General features: G+C 47.5%; 1 protein-coding gene across 1 annotated transcript in view; it reads left to right on the top strand.

Moving 5' to 3' along the window:
• LOC147099952 (integrin alpha-11-like) overlaps positions 1-16,998 on the top strand; it is a 181,354-nt gene that overhangs the window by 93,832 nt on the left and 70,524 nt on the right. The window contains exons 8-11 of the mRNA XM_085968480.1: positions 1,871-2,021; positions 3,009-3,174; positions 5,440-5,513; positions 15,709-15,853. Coding sequence (XP_085824606.1) covers positions 1,871-2,021; positions 3,009-3,174; positions 5,440-5,513; positions 15,709-15,853 — 536 coding nt within the window. The remainder of the gene's footprint in view (positions 1-1,870; positions 2,022-3,008; positions 3,175-5,439; positions 5,514-15,708; positions 15,854-16,998) is intronic.

Raw genomic sequence — 16,998 nt, 5'->3', positions numbered from 1 at the left:
GTAGCATTCAGGAGCAGGACGCTAGCTGATTTCCCCCCTCCACCTCCATCCCCCCACCCCAGCCCCCTCTCTGCCCCCCCCCAACTCCCTAACCCAGGGGAGCCGAGGACCGTCCGGGACTTCCAACTAGCATCTCCCAGCCGGGACGGAACTTGCTCAGTGGAGCCCTGTGATTTACGCTTTAAGCCGGAGGACCCTGAATGGACAGATTGTTCCGCCGTGAAAGAACCGGAAACTCTGATGAAAAATAAACCTGCCAGATTTTGTGCTTTCCTTTGCAATTCCACAGTGGTAACAGTGGATGCTTTGGGTTAACTCTACTGCACAAATCCTGACCACAGGATTTCAAACGTACCCGAAACACACTGCAAGCATTTTTACTAGTGCTAATCTTGCAGATTTTTGGTGATCTCATAGTCAATGCCCATAATGACTGGTTGGAGACTCCCATTTTCATATTTTCCCGTTATTGTTGGATCACAGCTCATGTAATATCTTCGAATACGAATAATATTGTTACATGGAATCGTCTTTTCACCACTTGCGTCTTTGCCAGTTTATTTTGTGTTCGTTGGGTGAGATCCAGTCCTGCTGTCCAAACAGTTGTTATGTCATTTCTATAGGGGCCAAGGTCCGCGATTCAGGGGTGGGAAAACTAAGAGAGAAGGTGGTGTAAACCGGTTAGTGATTAGCAGTCGAATCTGGGTTTTAAAAACGTGTAATATGCCCTAGCGAGAGAGGACTGAGTTCCGTAATGTTAAGCTTTTGGTCAAAATAAGTTACAACAGGGAATTGTGATGGGTTTAGAGGCGAAATTCACAGCCTCCACACTTCCGACAGAGGGCTGCACTCGAAGGGTGCACGTGTCCCATCAGTGTTGTAGCTCCATCTCTGTCCCTGACTCCCCATTTGGAAAGATGCGGAAAAAAAATTCTACTCGTCTCCCCTCTTAAGCAGTCAATCATGTTCGTAGGACGTCCCAAAGCACTTCACAACCAATGAATTACTTTGGAAGTGTAGTCACTGTTATATAGTCAAAACATGGCAGTCACTTTTGTGCAAAGCAAGATCTCATAAACATCAAACAAGATGACTGACCATTTCATTGTTTTTTTTCTGGTGGTGATGGTTGAGGGAGGAATGTTGCCCCGGACAACAAGAACTTGCATTTATATAGCACCTTAAACATAATAAAACAATGGCACGTCACAGGAGTGTTTTCAAAACAAAATTTGACACCGAGCCACATAAGGAGATATTAGGCCAGGTGACTAAAAGCTTGGCCAAAGAGGTAGGTTTTAAGGAGCGTCTTAAAGGAGGAGAGAGAGGTAGGGAGGCGGAGAGGTTTAGGGAGGGAATTCCAGAGCTTAGGTCCCAGGCAGCTGAAGGCACGGCCGCCAATGGTGGAGCGAGGAACATCGGGGATGCGCAAGAGGCCTGAATTGGAGGAGCGCAGAGATCTCGGAGGGTTGTAGGGCTGGAGGTGGTTACAGAGATCAGGAGGGCGAGGATATGGAGGGATTTGAACACAAGGCTGAGAATATTAAAATCGAGGTGTTGCCGGACCGGGAACCAATGTAGGTCAGCGAGCACAGGGGGTGATGGGTGAACGGGACTGGGTGCGGGTTAGGATACAGGGCAGCAGAGTTTTGGATGAGCTCAAGATTATGTGGAGTGGAAGATGAGAGGCCGGCCAGGAGAGTGTTGGAATAGTCGAGTCTAGCGGTAACAAAGACACGGATGAGGACATCGGGAGAATTCCTTACTCCTTTCCGAATAGCGCCATGGGAACTTGAACGCTGATGTGAGCAGTCAGTGCCTTGGTTTAACTTCTCATCAGTTTAAAGTGTGTTTTCTTTATCTCTTTCAGCTCTGAGGCATTCAGCGCCAGGAGAGGTGCAAGGCAAGAAGCCAAGAAGGTGATGATTGTCATAACCGACGGTGAATCCCATGACAGCCCACATCTAAAGCAAGTGATTGAGGACAGCGAGCGAGACAACATCACCAGATACGCCATTGCGGTAGGCAATCTACACAACGGCAAATCCACTCTTGGACGTAGTCAGGGCAGAGCTCCCTCACTGGGTTAGTGGCTGCCAGTGTGTCATGCGGTGGGCAACTGAGCCATACAGAGTGCAGAGGTTCCAGGATCAATCCTGGGCTGAGTTGACAAGTTGACATCTCTCCCAGAGCAGCAGCTGGACCATTGTATTTGGCTTCAACACCCTTGATTTAAGCAGGGGGAAATCCTCCAGTGTCTCTGCTCCTGATTGGTTTCCTGTTGCGACAACTTGCATTTATATAGTGCCTTTAACGTTGTAACTCATCCCAAGAAGTGGGGGTATGGTAGCATAGTGGTTATGTTATTAGACTAGTAATCCAGAGACCTGGACTAATGATCCAGAGACATGAGTTCAAACCCCACCATGGCAGAATGGGTTATTTAAATTCAATTAATTAAATAAATCTGGAATAAAAAGCTAGTATCAGTAATGATTGTTGTAGAAACCCCATCTGGTTCACTAATGTCCTTTAGGGAAGGAAATCTGCTGTCCTTATCTGGTCTGGCCTATATGTGACTCCAGACCCACATCAATGTGCTTGGCTCTTAACTGCCCTCTGAAATGGCCGAGCAAGCCACTCGGTTGTACCAAACCGCTACAAAGAAGTATCACCATATGGACTGCAGTAGTTCAAGAGGGTGGCTCACTGCCACTTTCTCGAGGGCAATCAGGGATGGGCAATAAATGCCGGCCTTGTCAACTACGTCCACATCCCGTGAATGAATTTTTAAAAAAGACACTTGTTACACACCCTGTTAGAGAGTGCATTTGTGTGGATATCGGCTGAAGACAAGATTGGTCTCTGCTGTGATGCTCCACACAGTTGAATAGCCAGCCGACACTCACTGCCTGTCATTAATGAATGACCACCTGGAGGAGGTTCCACTTCAGGAAAGGAGGAGGGAAAACATTTTCATTTAGTAAAAGCTTCATTCTGTTCTGCAGGTGCTTGGATATTACAACAGGAGAGGCATCAATCCAAGTGACTTCTTAAAGGAAATTAAATCTATAGCAAGCCACCCGGATGAAAAGCATTTCTTCAATGTCTCAGACGAGTCGGCCCTGAAGGATATTGTGGACGCACTCGGAGCACGAATCTTCAGCTTGGAAGGTAAACACATTTGGTATTTCCGTGAGATTTTGTTATACTTTGAAGAAAAGAAAGACTTGCATTTCTATCGCACCTTTCACGACCTCAGGACATCCCAAAGCGCTTTATAGCCAATGAAGTACTTTTGAAGTGGAGTCACTGTTCTAATGTAGGAAACGCGGCAGCCAATTTGAGCACAGCAAGCTCCCACAAACAGCAATGTGATAATGACCAGATAATCTGTTTTAGGTCACGATGCGGTCTCCTCTACATTGGGGAGACCAAATGCAGATTGGGTGACCGCTTTGCGGAACACCTCCGTTCAGTCCGTAAGGGTGACCCCGAGCTTCCGGTCGCCTGTCATTTCAATTCACCATTCCATTCCCACTCAGACCTCACCGTCTGTGGCCTCTTGCATTGTTCCACAGAAGCTCAGCGTAAACTCGAGGAACAGCACCGCATCTTCCGATTAGGCACTTTACAGCCTTCCGAACTCAATATTGAGTTCAACAACTTCAAATCATAACCTCGGCCCCTATTATATTTTTATATTTTTTATCCACACTTTTGGTTTGTGCCTTTTCCTTTTTCTCTCTCCCACATGGCAGCTGTCTCTCACTCTGCCAGCGCATTTCACACTTCATCTAGAGCCATCCTTTGTTTCTTTACCTGTCCTATTACCATCTCGTCTCACCTTGAATATCTCTTAATGTCTCTTCTTTCATCCCCTCCCCCATTTCCCAGCCCCCAAACTGCCTTTTGTTTCATTTCCTGCCTTTTCTCTCAGTTCTGTAGAAGGGTTTCGACCTGAAACATTGACTCTGTTTCTCTCTCCACGGATGTTGCCTGGCCTGCTGAGTTTTCCAGCATTTTCTGTTGTTACATCTGTTTTAGGTATTGGTCGAGGGATAAATTTTGGCCAGCGCACATGCGAGAACTCCCCTGCTCTTCTTCGAAATAGTGCCACGGGATCTTTTACGCCCACCTGAGAGGGCAGACGGGGGCCTTGGTTTAACGTCCCATCTGAAAGACGGCACCTTTGACAGTGCAGCGCCCCCTAAGTACTGCACTGGGGGTGTCAGCCTAGATTTTGTGCTCAAGTTTCTAGAGTGGGACTTGAACCCACCATCTTCACAACTCAGAGGCGAGGGTGCTACCCACTGAGCCACAGCTGACACCAATGAATTAAATTTGCTTAACGTGTCTGACAAAAATGAATATCACACTTTGGTCAGTTTTTGCAATAGCAAAGCAAAGCAAAATGACAGTAATGTTTTGCCGTGACTAGCATTTCCCTTTAGTAACTTTTTTTCTCCTCCTTTTCTGAAGGTACTGACTCACATTCGGGATCAGACCCGTTGTTGCTGGGAGTCCTCCAGTAACTCACCCAAGTAGCTGAGTCCTTCAGCGAAAGAGGCACTGAAGTCTTCTGGACCTTTTATATCGGCTCCAATTTGGATACTCTGGTTAGCTACTGGCATTCCCGCTTGCTGGCAGAGATCCCACTGGGAGCCAGGCATGAATGTCTAATGCCACAATCCCACACCCCCTCCCCCTCCACCCCGAGCCAGAAAACTGAGCCGGGGTCAAGGCAGCAGATAGAGCTTTCGAACTACAGGTCAGGAAAATGCAGCCCACAATGTCACACCGCTGCTGCAGTAGACGGCGCACCTGAGGTTGGGGTTATGGTGCATTGTTGGGCCAGTGTAGAGGGAGCTTTACTCTGCATCTGACCTGACCTAGGAGTTTCACATTTATGGGATGTGGGCGTCGCTGGCAAGGCCAGCATTTATTGCCCATCCCTAACTGCCTTTGAGAAGGTGGTGGTGGGCCATCACCTTGAACCGCCGCAGTCCGCGTGGTGAAGGCACTCCCACAGCACTGTTAGGGAGGGAGTTCCAGGATTTTGACCCAGCGACGATGAAGGAACGGCCGATATATTTCCAAGTCAGGATGGTGTGTGACTTGGAGGTGGTGGTGTTCCCATGCGCCTGCTGCCCTTGTCCTTCTAGGTGGAAGAGGTCGTGGGTTTGTTAAGTGCTGTCGAAGAAGCCTTGGCGAGTTGTTGTGGTGCATCTTGTAGATGGTACACACTGCAGCCACGGTACGCTGGTGGTGGAGGGAGTGAATGTTTTTTTTGACGTCGTTTGGTAAAAATAGAGATGCCCTCCTTTCCCCATTTTGACATCCCTCAGCCTGATTAGCAAAAAAATATCCATTTATTTAATCAGAATAGTAACTAGATATTTCAATACCGATGAACGTTTTTCTCTTTTTTGATATTAGGAACCAATGTTCAGAATGAAACATCTTTTCAGCTTGAAATGTCACAAGCGGGATTTTCAACACATTTTGTGGAGGTAAGAAAGAGTCGACTCATTTTGGCATTTAAAAAAAAATCTCTTTTGCCTAGATTAGATACATTTGAACCTTTCCTCACCTAACCTCCCCCAGTGACTTAAGGGTGGTCACAGGCACGATTCACTCAGTTGATTCCTGAGACGAGGAGGTTGACTTATGTAGAAAGGTTGAGCAGGCTGGGCCTATACTCATTGGAATTTAGAAGAATGAGAGGTGATCTCATTGAAACATATAAGATACTGAGGGGGCTCGACAAGGTAGATGCAGAGAGGATGTTTCCCCTCGTGGGGAAATCTAGAACTCGGGGGCATAGTTTCAGAATAAAGGGTCGCCCTTTTCGAACTGAGATGAGGAGAAATTTCTTCTCTCAGAGGGTCGTAAATCTGTGGAATTCTCTGCCCCAGAGAGCCGTGGCGGCTGGGTCATTAAATACATTTAAGGTGGAGATAGACAGGTTTTTGCAAGATAAGGGAGTGAAGGGTTATGGGGAGCGGGCAGGGAAGTGGCTTTGAGCCCAAGATCAGCCATGATCTTATTGAATGGCGGAGCAGGCTCGGGGGCCAAGTGGCCTATTCCTGCTCCTATTTCTCATGTTCTTATTCAGTTGAGGTAAATGGTTTGAGTCAGGGCTGCAACTGGGGGCATAATCGGTGTCAACTCTCCTGGACTAAGGAGGTTCCCCCAGAGAAAAAACGGAAAGAACTTGTATTTCTATAGCATCTTTCACAACCTCAGGACATCCCAAAGTGCTTTACAGACAATGAAGTACTTTTGAAGTGTAGTCACTGCTGTAATGTAGGAAACGCGGCAACCAATTTGTGCACAGCAAGCTCCCACAAGCAGCAATGAGATACAGTGAAATCCAACAATGCAAACAGCTGATTGCTATCCGGTATTCCCTTGTTGGAAGATCCACGTGCAGAAGACGAGTGAGTCTTGGCTGTAACCCCCCTCCTCCATCCCATGGTCCAAAAGCCTCTGACGCTCACGAACTGGGATAAACATTGGCCGAATGTCCTCTGAGCTGTGGGTACCTGAGGGTTTCCTGTGCCTCAGAAACCATATCCAGCAAGAACGAGAAACTTCAGTAGAGAAGGGGGCTAAAATGCGAGCAAAAAGTGTTGAATTCACTAGTTGGATTGCAGCTACAACCCACCCGATGACCTACCCATTGCCATCATTATTATACATATTCATAGGGACTCACTCTGTCGAATTTCTGTGATAAAGTGGCTGAAAAATCAAACTGTTTTGATTATATTTATTTTGGCCTTTTTTGATTCCAGTAAATTCTTGACTTACGTCATGAATATTAAACTCGTGACATCCAAAATTGCCTATTCTTTGAATCGTGGTAATATCTGCACCATTGTGCTCAAAGCCGAAATTAAGGGGGAAAAATTCAGTATCGCCCCGTTTGGGGCGCGATTATTGGCCGTGCGCAAAGTTTAGCGCCTGGCGCTAATTAATGCCTCCGACTGCAAACTTGGCTTTTATCGCCCTTGGAGGTGATTGGAGCACTAAATCAGGCGCTTCACACCTGTCTTAAGGCGCAAAGGCCAAGGAGCGAGGCGCTACCTCAGAGCGCTGGCGAAGCTCATGTGATGTCAGTCAGCAATGGAACACAGACACACTGGCGCCAGCCAGTTCTTAAAGGGTAGGGTCGATCTTGCTCTTCATCCATATCCTGCTCATTGCAGCCTTGAATCTCGGCCTGGAGAGACCTGTACATCAAATCTACTGGAAAGAACAATGGAGAGGCCCAGGGAAAGAGCTCAGAGTGCAGCCCCCACAGTCTCTTCTAAATCGATACAAGGAAGGGCAAATCAAAATGAACCTGCAAAGTGCTGCTCTGTACCCAAAACTCCTTCACACAGCATTGAATCTCTCCAGAAGTCTCTCTCTCTCAGAATGCGTGGTGCAAAAATGTCACCAACAAAAAAAGGCAGGAAGCAGTCGCCTTTAAATAGCGCTCCCCCAGTCCCTTCCTGACTGCAAAACGTTCCCCTCAACCTGTCGTTGCTAGCGGCAGACGGTAAGGCAGGGGGCGCCACTCAATATCCAGTCCGGGGCGCTAACGGGGCGTTGCGCACTAGACTGACGTCACGGTCTGCCGGCGCAGGAGATCGTGGCGGTAGTGTTTAGCGCCGCCGCAAAATGTCTAGTTAATTTTGTGAGCGGCGCAAACATCACCGCGCCCGGGCGCTAGTTGCTTTGCGCCCCATTAGCGCCCTCTTAAGGCGCTAACGGGAGGCGCAAAACTGTGCAACTGTTGTGAGTGAAGGTGCTCTGTAAAAGCCTGAAATCATATCAGCCATTGCTAGGTGAGGTAGAACAATGGGTCAGATCCAGGTCTTTCACCTCTGAGACCTGGGCTCCATCAAAGTCCTGGTGGAACGATCATCTCCTGCCTGTAAACACAAAGGTTGCTCTCCTTAGAGCAGAGAAGGCTAAGAGGACATATATGACTCTATAACCAGAGGGCACAGATTTAAGGTGATTAGCAAAAGAACCAGAGGCGACATGAGGAAAAACTTTTTTACACAAGGAGTGATTTTAAGATTTGGAATGCGCTGCCTGATAGGACGGTGGATACAGATTCAATAGTAGCCTTCAAAAGGGAATTGGATAAATACTTGAAGAAGAAAAAATTGCAGGGATATGGGGAAAGAGCGAGGGAGTGCTCTTCGAAAGAGCCAGCGCAGACTTGATGGGCCGAATGGCCTCCTTCTGTGCTGTACTGTTCTATAATTCGATGTGACACTAATTAGCATTAAATTGGGAATTTTACTCGGTGAGGCTCAAGGAATGGCGAGTGTGGGAGATGGAAACATGTCACATTAGTCCGATAAGGAGCGCTATTCTGAGGGATGGGTTAATGCACACCGGAGCTTAACTCCGCACCTAATTGTATTAGAGCTGACCTGGGCGTGCTGACACTAGCTGCTTGAAAATGAGAAGTGTTCCATTCTACAATAGCACCCCTCACCTTCCTGAGTACAAAGTTCACAAGGGATGCGCTTTCATTACAGTTCCAAAGAAATACATGAAGGGGCTGATATTTTTTTTAATAGAGTTCCTTTTACCTAGAATGACATAGAAATTACAACACAGAAACAGCCCTCGCAACCCAACCGGTTGATGTTAATCCTCTACACGAGCAGTATTCCCAATCCCACGTGACCACCCTACCCTGTTCCTTGAGTATAGAAGATTAAGGGGTGATCTAATTGAGGTGTTTAAGATGATTAAAGGATTCGATAGAGTAGATAGAGAGAAACTGTTTCCTCTGGTGGGGGGAGTCCAGAACAAGAGGGCATAGCCTTAAAATTAGAGCCAGGCTGTTCACGGATGATGTCAGGAAGCACTTCTTCACACAAAGGGTTAGTGGAAATCTGGAACTCTCTCCCCCAAAAAGCTGTTGAGGCTGGGGGATCAATTGAAAATTTCAAAACTGAGACTAATAGATTTTTGTTAGGTAAGGAAGGGTTATTAAGGGTTACGGAACCAAGGCAAGTAGATTGAGTTAAGATGCAGATCAGCCATGATCTAATTGAATGGCGGAACAGGCTCGAGGGGCTGAATGGCCTCCTCCTGTTCCTATGTTCCCATCTCCCTTTATCCCTTTTGCACAAGCATTGCTCATTACTAGTACAAATTGAATCACTTGTGCAAAAAGACATAAATACACCATAACTCCAATGGCCTTGAAATTACACTATCGGATCCAAGTATAGAAACGGCTGAGGCCTTCCTACTCCAGTATCCTGCAGTGCAATTTAAAGACTATTGATAATCTAAACTGTGTCACAAGAGGAAAGGGCACAGCCTTCAAAGAGAATGAAAAATCAGATCTTTTTTCCTGTTCTTAAGGCAAGATGCTACCTTGCAGTTGAATAGAACTGTTTGGATTCTGTCTTAGGTCAGTTGGGACCAAGACATTGTTGAGACAAGTGCAGCTGGAGTCCCATGACTAAAGGGTCCCACTCCAAACCTTCGCTTCACTCCACTGTTGGCTGCCTGGAGATAATCTTCTGCCATTCATCTTCTTATCCAAAATATACAGCTGTCCTCTATCTTCTTACTTACTTAACCTGGAGACTATTTAACGGTCTTTCCATGAAGGAATCAACGAGGCGTTCAGTTTTAAATCACACTTTCTGGGTTTCATGGGGACAATCAGTCAAAAATCATGGGAAAAATAAAAAGGTAAAACAGCTTGTAATCTGAACTAATAACAGAAAATATTGGAAAGACACACAGGTCATTCGACATCTGGGAAGAGAGAAGACAGACTTGCATTTATATAGTGTCTTTCACAACCTCAGGACATCCCAAAGTGCTTTACAGCCAATGAAGTGCAGTCACTGTTGTAACGTAGGAAACACAGCAACCAATTTGTGCACAGCAAGCTCCCACAAACAACAATGTGATAACGACCAGGTCATCTGTGTTTAGAGATGTTGGTTGAGGGATGAATATTGGCCAGGACACTGGGGAGAACTACTTCGTATAGTGCCAATAGGATCTTTTATATCCACCTGAGAGGGCTAACAGGGGCCTCGGTTTAACGTCGCATCTAGAAAGACAGCACCCTCTGACAATGCAGCTCTCCCTCAGTGCAGCACTGAAGTGACAGCCTAGATGTTAGTGCTTAAGTCTCTGAAGTGGGAGTCTGAACTCACAACCTTCTGCCTCCAGAGGCAAGAGTGCTGCCCACTGAGCTATGACTAACTCTCCAATTATGACACTCTAGCTCGAATTTCCCAGGGCCGTGGAGGTGGGAATGGAGGCGTGTGGGGTGTTAAAATTGCAGAATCGGGGGGCACGAACCCTTCCCGCCCCCAACCCACCTCCATGCCCGTTTCCCAGGAGGTGGGTACCCGACCTGTGCTGGGAGCCGCCTCCCCGAGGCGGGAAGGGGATTAGTGCCAATTAACTGCATGTTAATAGGTAGTTAACAGGCAGTTTTTGGCCTAATCCCTATTTTTAGCCCTGAAATGTGAGCTTCCCGATGGCTCCAAACCACGGCAAGTTAGCAAGGTGGACCGTCGGGCTGAAGGGCTTGGAGGGTTCAGGTGAGTGATGGGTGCATGAGTGCAGAGCTAAGTGTGTTTGGTGTGTGTAAAGTGTTTAAATAAGTTTTACTTACCTTTACTTACTAATGCAGGCTTCCTTCCTTCAGGTCTCGGGAGTCCCTCATCTCACCGGCACAGAAAGCAGAATGGCCGCGAGCTGTCAAAAGTTGCAGCATTCAGCTTTCTGTTCTGTAGAGATTTCTAACTGAGTCTGTGGAGAAGGACTCAAGTTACAAGACAGATTGTCAGTGTTTGACAGCTTCACAGAGCTGTCAAACGCTGATATTTCATCTGTCAAAAGCTCTTGACAGATGAAATGTCAACCCCTGACGTCACCTGTCACCTGTAACGGCAGCTGTAGCTCCCATGACCGGAAAGCCCTGCAGCGGGTAGTCAAAACTGCCCAACGCATTACCGGCACCCGGCTACCGATCATAGAACATATATATCAGAAACGCTGCCTACGGAGGGCACGGTCCATCATCAAAGACCCTACCCACCCCAGCCACAGTCTGTTCGCCCTCCTACCATCTGGAAGACGCTACGGATGCATTTGCACCCATACGACCAGATTTAGGAACAGCTTCTTTCCCAGGGCTGTCATCCTACTGAACTCCACAAATAAACACTAAAGCCTGCACATCTGCCGATGCACTTTATTATGGTCATATTTATGCTAATATATATGTACAAATGTATGTTGAAATGTTTAAGTGTCCTAATCCAAATTGTACACTCTCGGGAGCCGCAAGCCTACATTTCGTTGTACTGCACTTGTGCACTAACAATGACAATAAAAGTTGATTTGATTTGATTTGATTTTGATTTGATGTCCCTTAATTGGCCTGCTGAGCCCACTGGGCGGGCTCAACAAGGTGAATCAAGGGAAAATCGCGTGGGTTGGCCACAAATCGATGGAGGTGGGACTACAACCCAAAAAGTGGGAGTCCCGCCTCCATTACGTCCCCATTGACAAAATCCAGCCCAGAGTGTGTCCCTTTCATCTGAACCCTGGTCCGGATCGGCTCTCTTTCTCTTCTCACAATTGGTTGTCATACTGAGTTTTGTTTCGTTGTTTTAGTTTCAGACCTGCTGCATTTGTCACAGAGGCCCAAATTTGCTGGCGAGCTGCCTGGGGGGGTACGCATTGCGCCAGTCTCATTTAAACGCGGTACGAGGCCCAATATCGAGTGTGGCTCAGGCCGACCCGGTCTGGTGCACGGCCAACCACGAACCAATTTCTAGACCCATGACATTTCAGGCGTGTGCCCTTCACCTGACGAAGGATTCGCACTCAAAACTTTATAATCTGCCTTGTCTCTTTCCAGGGGTTGTGTATTTCAGGCATTTTCCGTTGTTAGATCAGTAGTCATTGGAGTTGGCCGGAGAGAAGCATTTTGACTCACGTTCTTGCTCTTGGCTCAATCATTGTTGATGGATGGTGCCCAAATAATTAGGACCTCATTAACTAAGATAGACAGATATTTGGAAAACAAAACCTCTCTGACAGATTAAAAGATGTTATGGTTTTTATATGTTCTACTGCTGGAACATTGTGCTGCCAACCCACAGTGATATGATTTTGACTCCTAAGGAGCCTTCTCCTCTTTTCCAGCTTTCCCATTCTTCCTTCTGCTATTCTACTGTAACCATTTCTTCTTCTTCTTAGGCAGTCCCTCGGAACTGAGGATGATTGCTTCCACATTAAAAATGAGCTCGCAGGTGACTGATGAGTCCAATGCGGGACCTACAGTCTCTGTCACAGGTGGGGCAGACGGTGGTTGAAGGGGCGGGTGGGTGGGGTGCTTGGGTTGACGTGCGCTCCTTGCGCTGCCTGCGCTTGGCTTCCGCTTGTTCCCGGTGAAGAGACTCGAGGTGTTCAGCGCCTTCCCGGATGCTTCTCCTCCACTTTGTGCGGTCTTGGGCCAGGGATTCCCAGGTGTCGGTGGGGATGTTACACTTTTTCAAGGGGGCTTTGAGGGTGTCCTTGAAGCGTTTCCTCTGCCCACATGGGGCTCTCTTGCCGTGCTGGAGCTCCGAGTAGAGCGCTTGTTTTGGGAGTCTCGTATCGGGCATGCAGACAAAGTGACCCGTCCATCGGAGCTGATTGAGCGTGGTCAGAGCTTCGATGCTGGGGATGTTGGCCTGAGCAAGAACACTGACGTTGGTGCGCCTATCCTGCCAATGGATTTGCAGGATCTTGCGGAGGCAGCGTTGGTGGTACCTCGCCAGTGCTTTGAGGTGCCTGCTGTACATGGTCCATGTCTCTGAGGCATACAGCAGGGCGGGAATCACTGCTGCTCTGTAGACCATGAGCTTAGTGCCGGGTTTGAGGTCCTGGTCTTCAAACACTCTCTTCCTTTAAAATGTAACCATTTAGACCGCCCCTGGGCCCATCTTTTGTTTCTATCCTTGTCTCATTATCACCTCCTTTTGCCTTGGGCCATCATCCCTTTTGTTATGTAATCACGCCCGCCCTCCACCCGATCACTCTTTTCCTGCCCCACCTTTTCCCTGGCTCTGTACTTTCTTAAAAGCTGTTCATCTCTGACATCTTCCAGTTCTTTCCACAGTTGCTGCCTGACCTGCTGAGTGTTTCCAGCATTTTCATGACACGTTGCGCCATCTTAATGGATCGCAAAGACCGCTGCGTCATCCGTATTTCTAGAGTTCCCTCATCTACTATTTCAGCCTCGCTGTTATCCAACAGCCATGGTCCTTCATTTAGAAAAGAAAGAAAGACTTGCATTTATATAGCGCCTTTCACGACCACCGGACGTCCCAAAGTGCTTTACAGCCAATGAAGTGCTTTTGAAGTGGAGTCACTGTTGTAATGTGGGAAAATTTAGGTCTCTAAATTTATAAACAAAAGGCCCCAGCCCAGAGAAGCCCACCTCTGGTTGCCAAATCACAGAGACACTGACCGCTCCAACCTCCCATTTGAAGGAGGGAGAATGGTGGCAAGAGGCCAACACACAGAGAAAGTGGTGACATTTACTTGAAAGGATGTTATGGGCTATATTCTCCTTTTGCTAATTTTAGCGGAGGAAAAAAATGTAGGGCCTCCAATTTTAACTGTGGGCGGGTTTTGGTAATGAGGTGAGTTGGAACGAGCGAGAAGTTGGCGGGAAGCGGCGGAAAATCACATAGCCCGTCGATACATGGTATAGAATCATAGAAATCTACAGCGCAGAAGGAGGCCATTCGGCCCATCTTGCCGCGCCGGCCAACAAAGAGCTATCTACCCTAATCCCACTTTCCAGCTCTTGGTCCGTAGCCCTGTAGGTTACCGCACTTCAAGTACATATCCAAGTACTTTTTAAATGTGATGAGGGTCTCTGTCTTGACCACCCTTTCAGGCAGTGAGTTCCAGACCCCCACCACCCTCTGGGTGAAAACATTTCTCCTCAAATCCCCTCTAAACCTCTGACCAATTACTTTAAATCTATGCCCCCTGGTTATGGTATGTGGTGGGATTGGCTTCCTGAGCTGCCTCACACTCAGGATGGGGGGGTGGGGGTGGGCGGATTCCGTGGCAAGGGAGGGCGAAGCTTTCCATGTGGGGGGCCCAGTTTATATTGTGTCCTGGTGTTCATCTTCGCTCTCTCTCTTTCAGATGCTGTCTGACCTGCTGTGCATTTCCACCAGCTCCTGTTTTTTTTATCAATGTGACCATAGTGCACATCTATCCCTTCTGCTCTCCTAACATGACGCACGGCACGTAGCACTGTGAGAATGGCTCCTTTTGCAAAACCCTTTTCTTTTTCCTCCCCACTCTCTTTTACATCTTCCATTCCGGGATTGCGGAGACTCCTGCTTCGGAGGCTCCTGCGTCCCTCCACGGACACTTTTAAACAAAGAAATAGGGGACGAGTTTGGCCACAATTGCACCCAAGTTTCCTTGAAGGATTCAAGCAGGATCCTCAATCCAGTCAGCTTTTAAGGACAAGTTTTCATTTGTCCTAGCCCAGTTCACATTGGTTACCTTCTGTTTTATTAAATCCTAAACATCTTGCTAAAGAAGAGGATTATACCATTTGACATATTTATTGAACGTTTTGGTGACATAGCTGTGTTTTTTGGCCCCTTCTCTAAACTCAAACGCCAAGACAGTGTTAGAAAGGACAACTTAATTCCCCGAGGAGAAAAAACCTTTTAATCAGACTACGTAACAGGAGCTCATATCCTTAGCATGCAGGTTGAGGGGGAAGAATTGTGACTTTGACATTTTTCTCATAAATGCAGGATGTCCTTTGAATCCAACCAACGCTAAAAGATTCTTTCAACTTTTAAAATATGCGTCGCTATTTTTAAGAAAAAGTATTATATGCAGCTCTCTGTGGAATGCATTCCTAGAACTGGAAGAATGCACAGAATCAAAGATTTATTGATTTAATAGTCTTCTTGGAACAAACTAAGCAAAAAAAGTATATAGTTATTTCTGATTTTGTAACTGCAAATTAGCAAAGGGAAATTGGATTTTTTTTTGAGTTGGGCTTCAACTACCGACTATGAATAAAGGTTTTTGGTCAGTTTGTTGGTATTACCATACCGGGCCTGATTCAGACCTTGCCGCTCTGCCGCAGCTGGGTGCCAATGTCCAGTGGCTGGTCCCTACTCTCTGGTGGAAAGGGAAATGGTTTGGTCCATATATTCTCCAATATTCTCCATAGCGCCTCAATTTTAAAATTCTCATCCTTGTTTTCAAATCCCTCCATGGCCTCACCTCTCCCTATCTCTGTAACCTTCTCAGCCCGACATAGCTTCAAGATCTCTGCGCTCCTCCAATTCTGGCCTTTTGTGCATCACCGATTTTTATCGCTCCACCATTGGCAGCCGTGCCTTCAGCAGCCGAGGCCCTGAGCCCTGGAATTTCCTCCCTAACCCTCTCCACCTCGCCACCTCTCTCTCCTCCTTTAAGACGCTCCTTAAAACCTACCTCTCATCTGTCCTAATAGCTGCTTATGTGGCTCGGTGTCAAATTTTGTTTGATTAGGCTCCTGTGAAGTGGCTTGGGACGTTTTACTATGTTAAAGGCACTGTATAAATGCAAGTTGTTGTTATGTGATTGTCTCTCTCACTTATAATCTCAATTATTTCCACCGCGCATTTGCAGGACGGGATACTTCTTGGAGCTGTGGGGGCCTATGATTGGACAGGTGCCGTCTTAAAACAAACCAGTCATGGCCGGGTGATCCCTCCCAAGGATGCCTACAAGAAGGAATTTCCAGAGGAGCTGAAGAACCATGGGGCCTATCTTGGTAAGTGATGTCATTTGTCTACGTAGCCATCACTGCTCTTCAGATGTAAGTTGTTCTGTGTAGACGATTGAGATCTACTGATATGATAATTTGCTATATAAATGCAACTAGTGTTATTGAAATACTGAGTGATACCGGAGCAGAGCATGCCATTAACCATCGATGTCTTTGCCTGCTACAGGAGCAGCGGGCAATAGACCCTGGTGTAAAGGGGCATTGTCACCCCTGTAAAGTTAATTGTTAGACAAGCCTTTGCACCTTGGTTTTTACTCACGACATGCACTGAAGCCATTTGTGGGGGCGAGCCCTGGGGAGGCGGGACTGCCAGGAAAATGGCAGAATCTGGGGGCGGGTACCCATCCTGCCCCCAACCCTCCTCCATGCCATCTTCCCAGGAGGCGGGTAGTCGACCCGCGCTGGGAGCCGCCTCCTCGAGGCGGGAAGGGGATTAATGCCAATTAACTGCCTGTTACAGGCAGTTTTTTGGCTAATCCCTATTTTGAGCCCTGAAGTGTGGGCTTCCCGATGGCTCTGAGCCTCGCCAGGGTCAGCGAGGCGGGCCGTCGGTCTGCGGGGGTCGGAGGGGCCGAGATGCCTGGTGTGCAGGTGAGTGATGAGTGCAAGTGTGGAGAGGTAAGTGTGTGAGGTGTGTGTAAAGTGTTTTAATAAGTTTTACTTACCTTTACTTCTTCCTGCAGGCTTCCTCCCTTCAGGTCTCGGGAGTCCCTCAGCTCACCGGCAGAGAAAGCAGAATGGCCGCTGAACTGTCAAAAGCTGCAGCCTTCTGCTTTCTGGTCAGGAAGGCTTTCTAATTGAGTCTTGAGTAAAGACACAAGTTAGAAGACAGATTGTCAGTGTCACAGAGCTGTCAAACGATAACATTTCATCTGTCAAAAGCTCTTGACAGATGAAACGTCACTCACTGACGTCACCTGTAACCGGCTTGCCCTTAATTGGCCTGCTGAGCCCGCTGGGCGGGCTTAACAAGGTCAATCAAGGGAAAATAGCGTGGGTTGGCCACAAGTCGATGGAGGCGGGACTAAAACCCGACAAGTGGGAGTCCCGCCTCCAAAAGCTCCCCATTGAGAAAATCCAGCAGAGTCACAATCATGCTTTGATATAATGTTGTCGTACTGTGTAATGAT

The sequence above is a fragment of the Somniosus microcephalus genome, chromosome 27, assembly GCF_052327205.1.
Source record: "Somniosus microcephalus isolate GS21.2 chromosome 27, FLI_Smic_1.0, whole genome shotgun sequence".
In the NCBI taxonomy this organism is placed as follows: domain Eukaryota; kingdom Metazoa; phylum Chordata; class Chondrichthyes; order Squaliformes; family Somniosidae; genus Somniosus; species Somniosus microcephalus.
The sequence above is the reverse complement of the archived record's forward strand: the minus strand, read 5'-3'. Positions and strand labels throughout refer to the sequence as shown.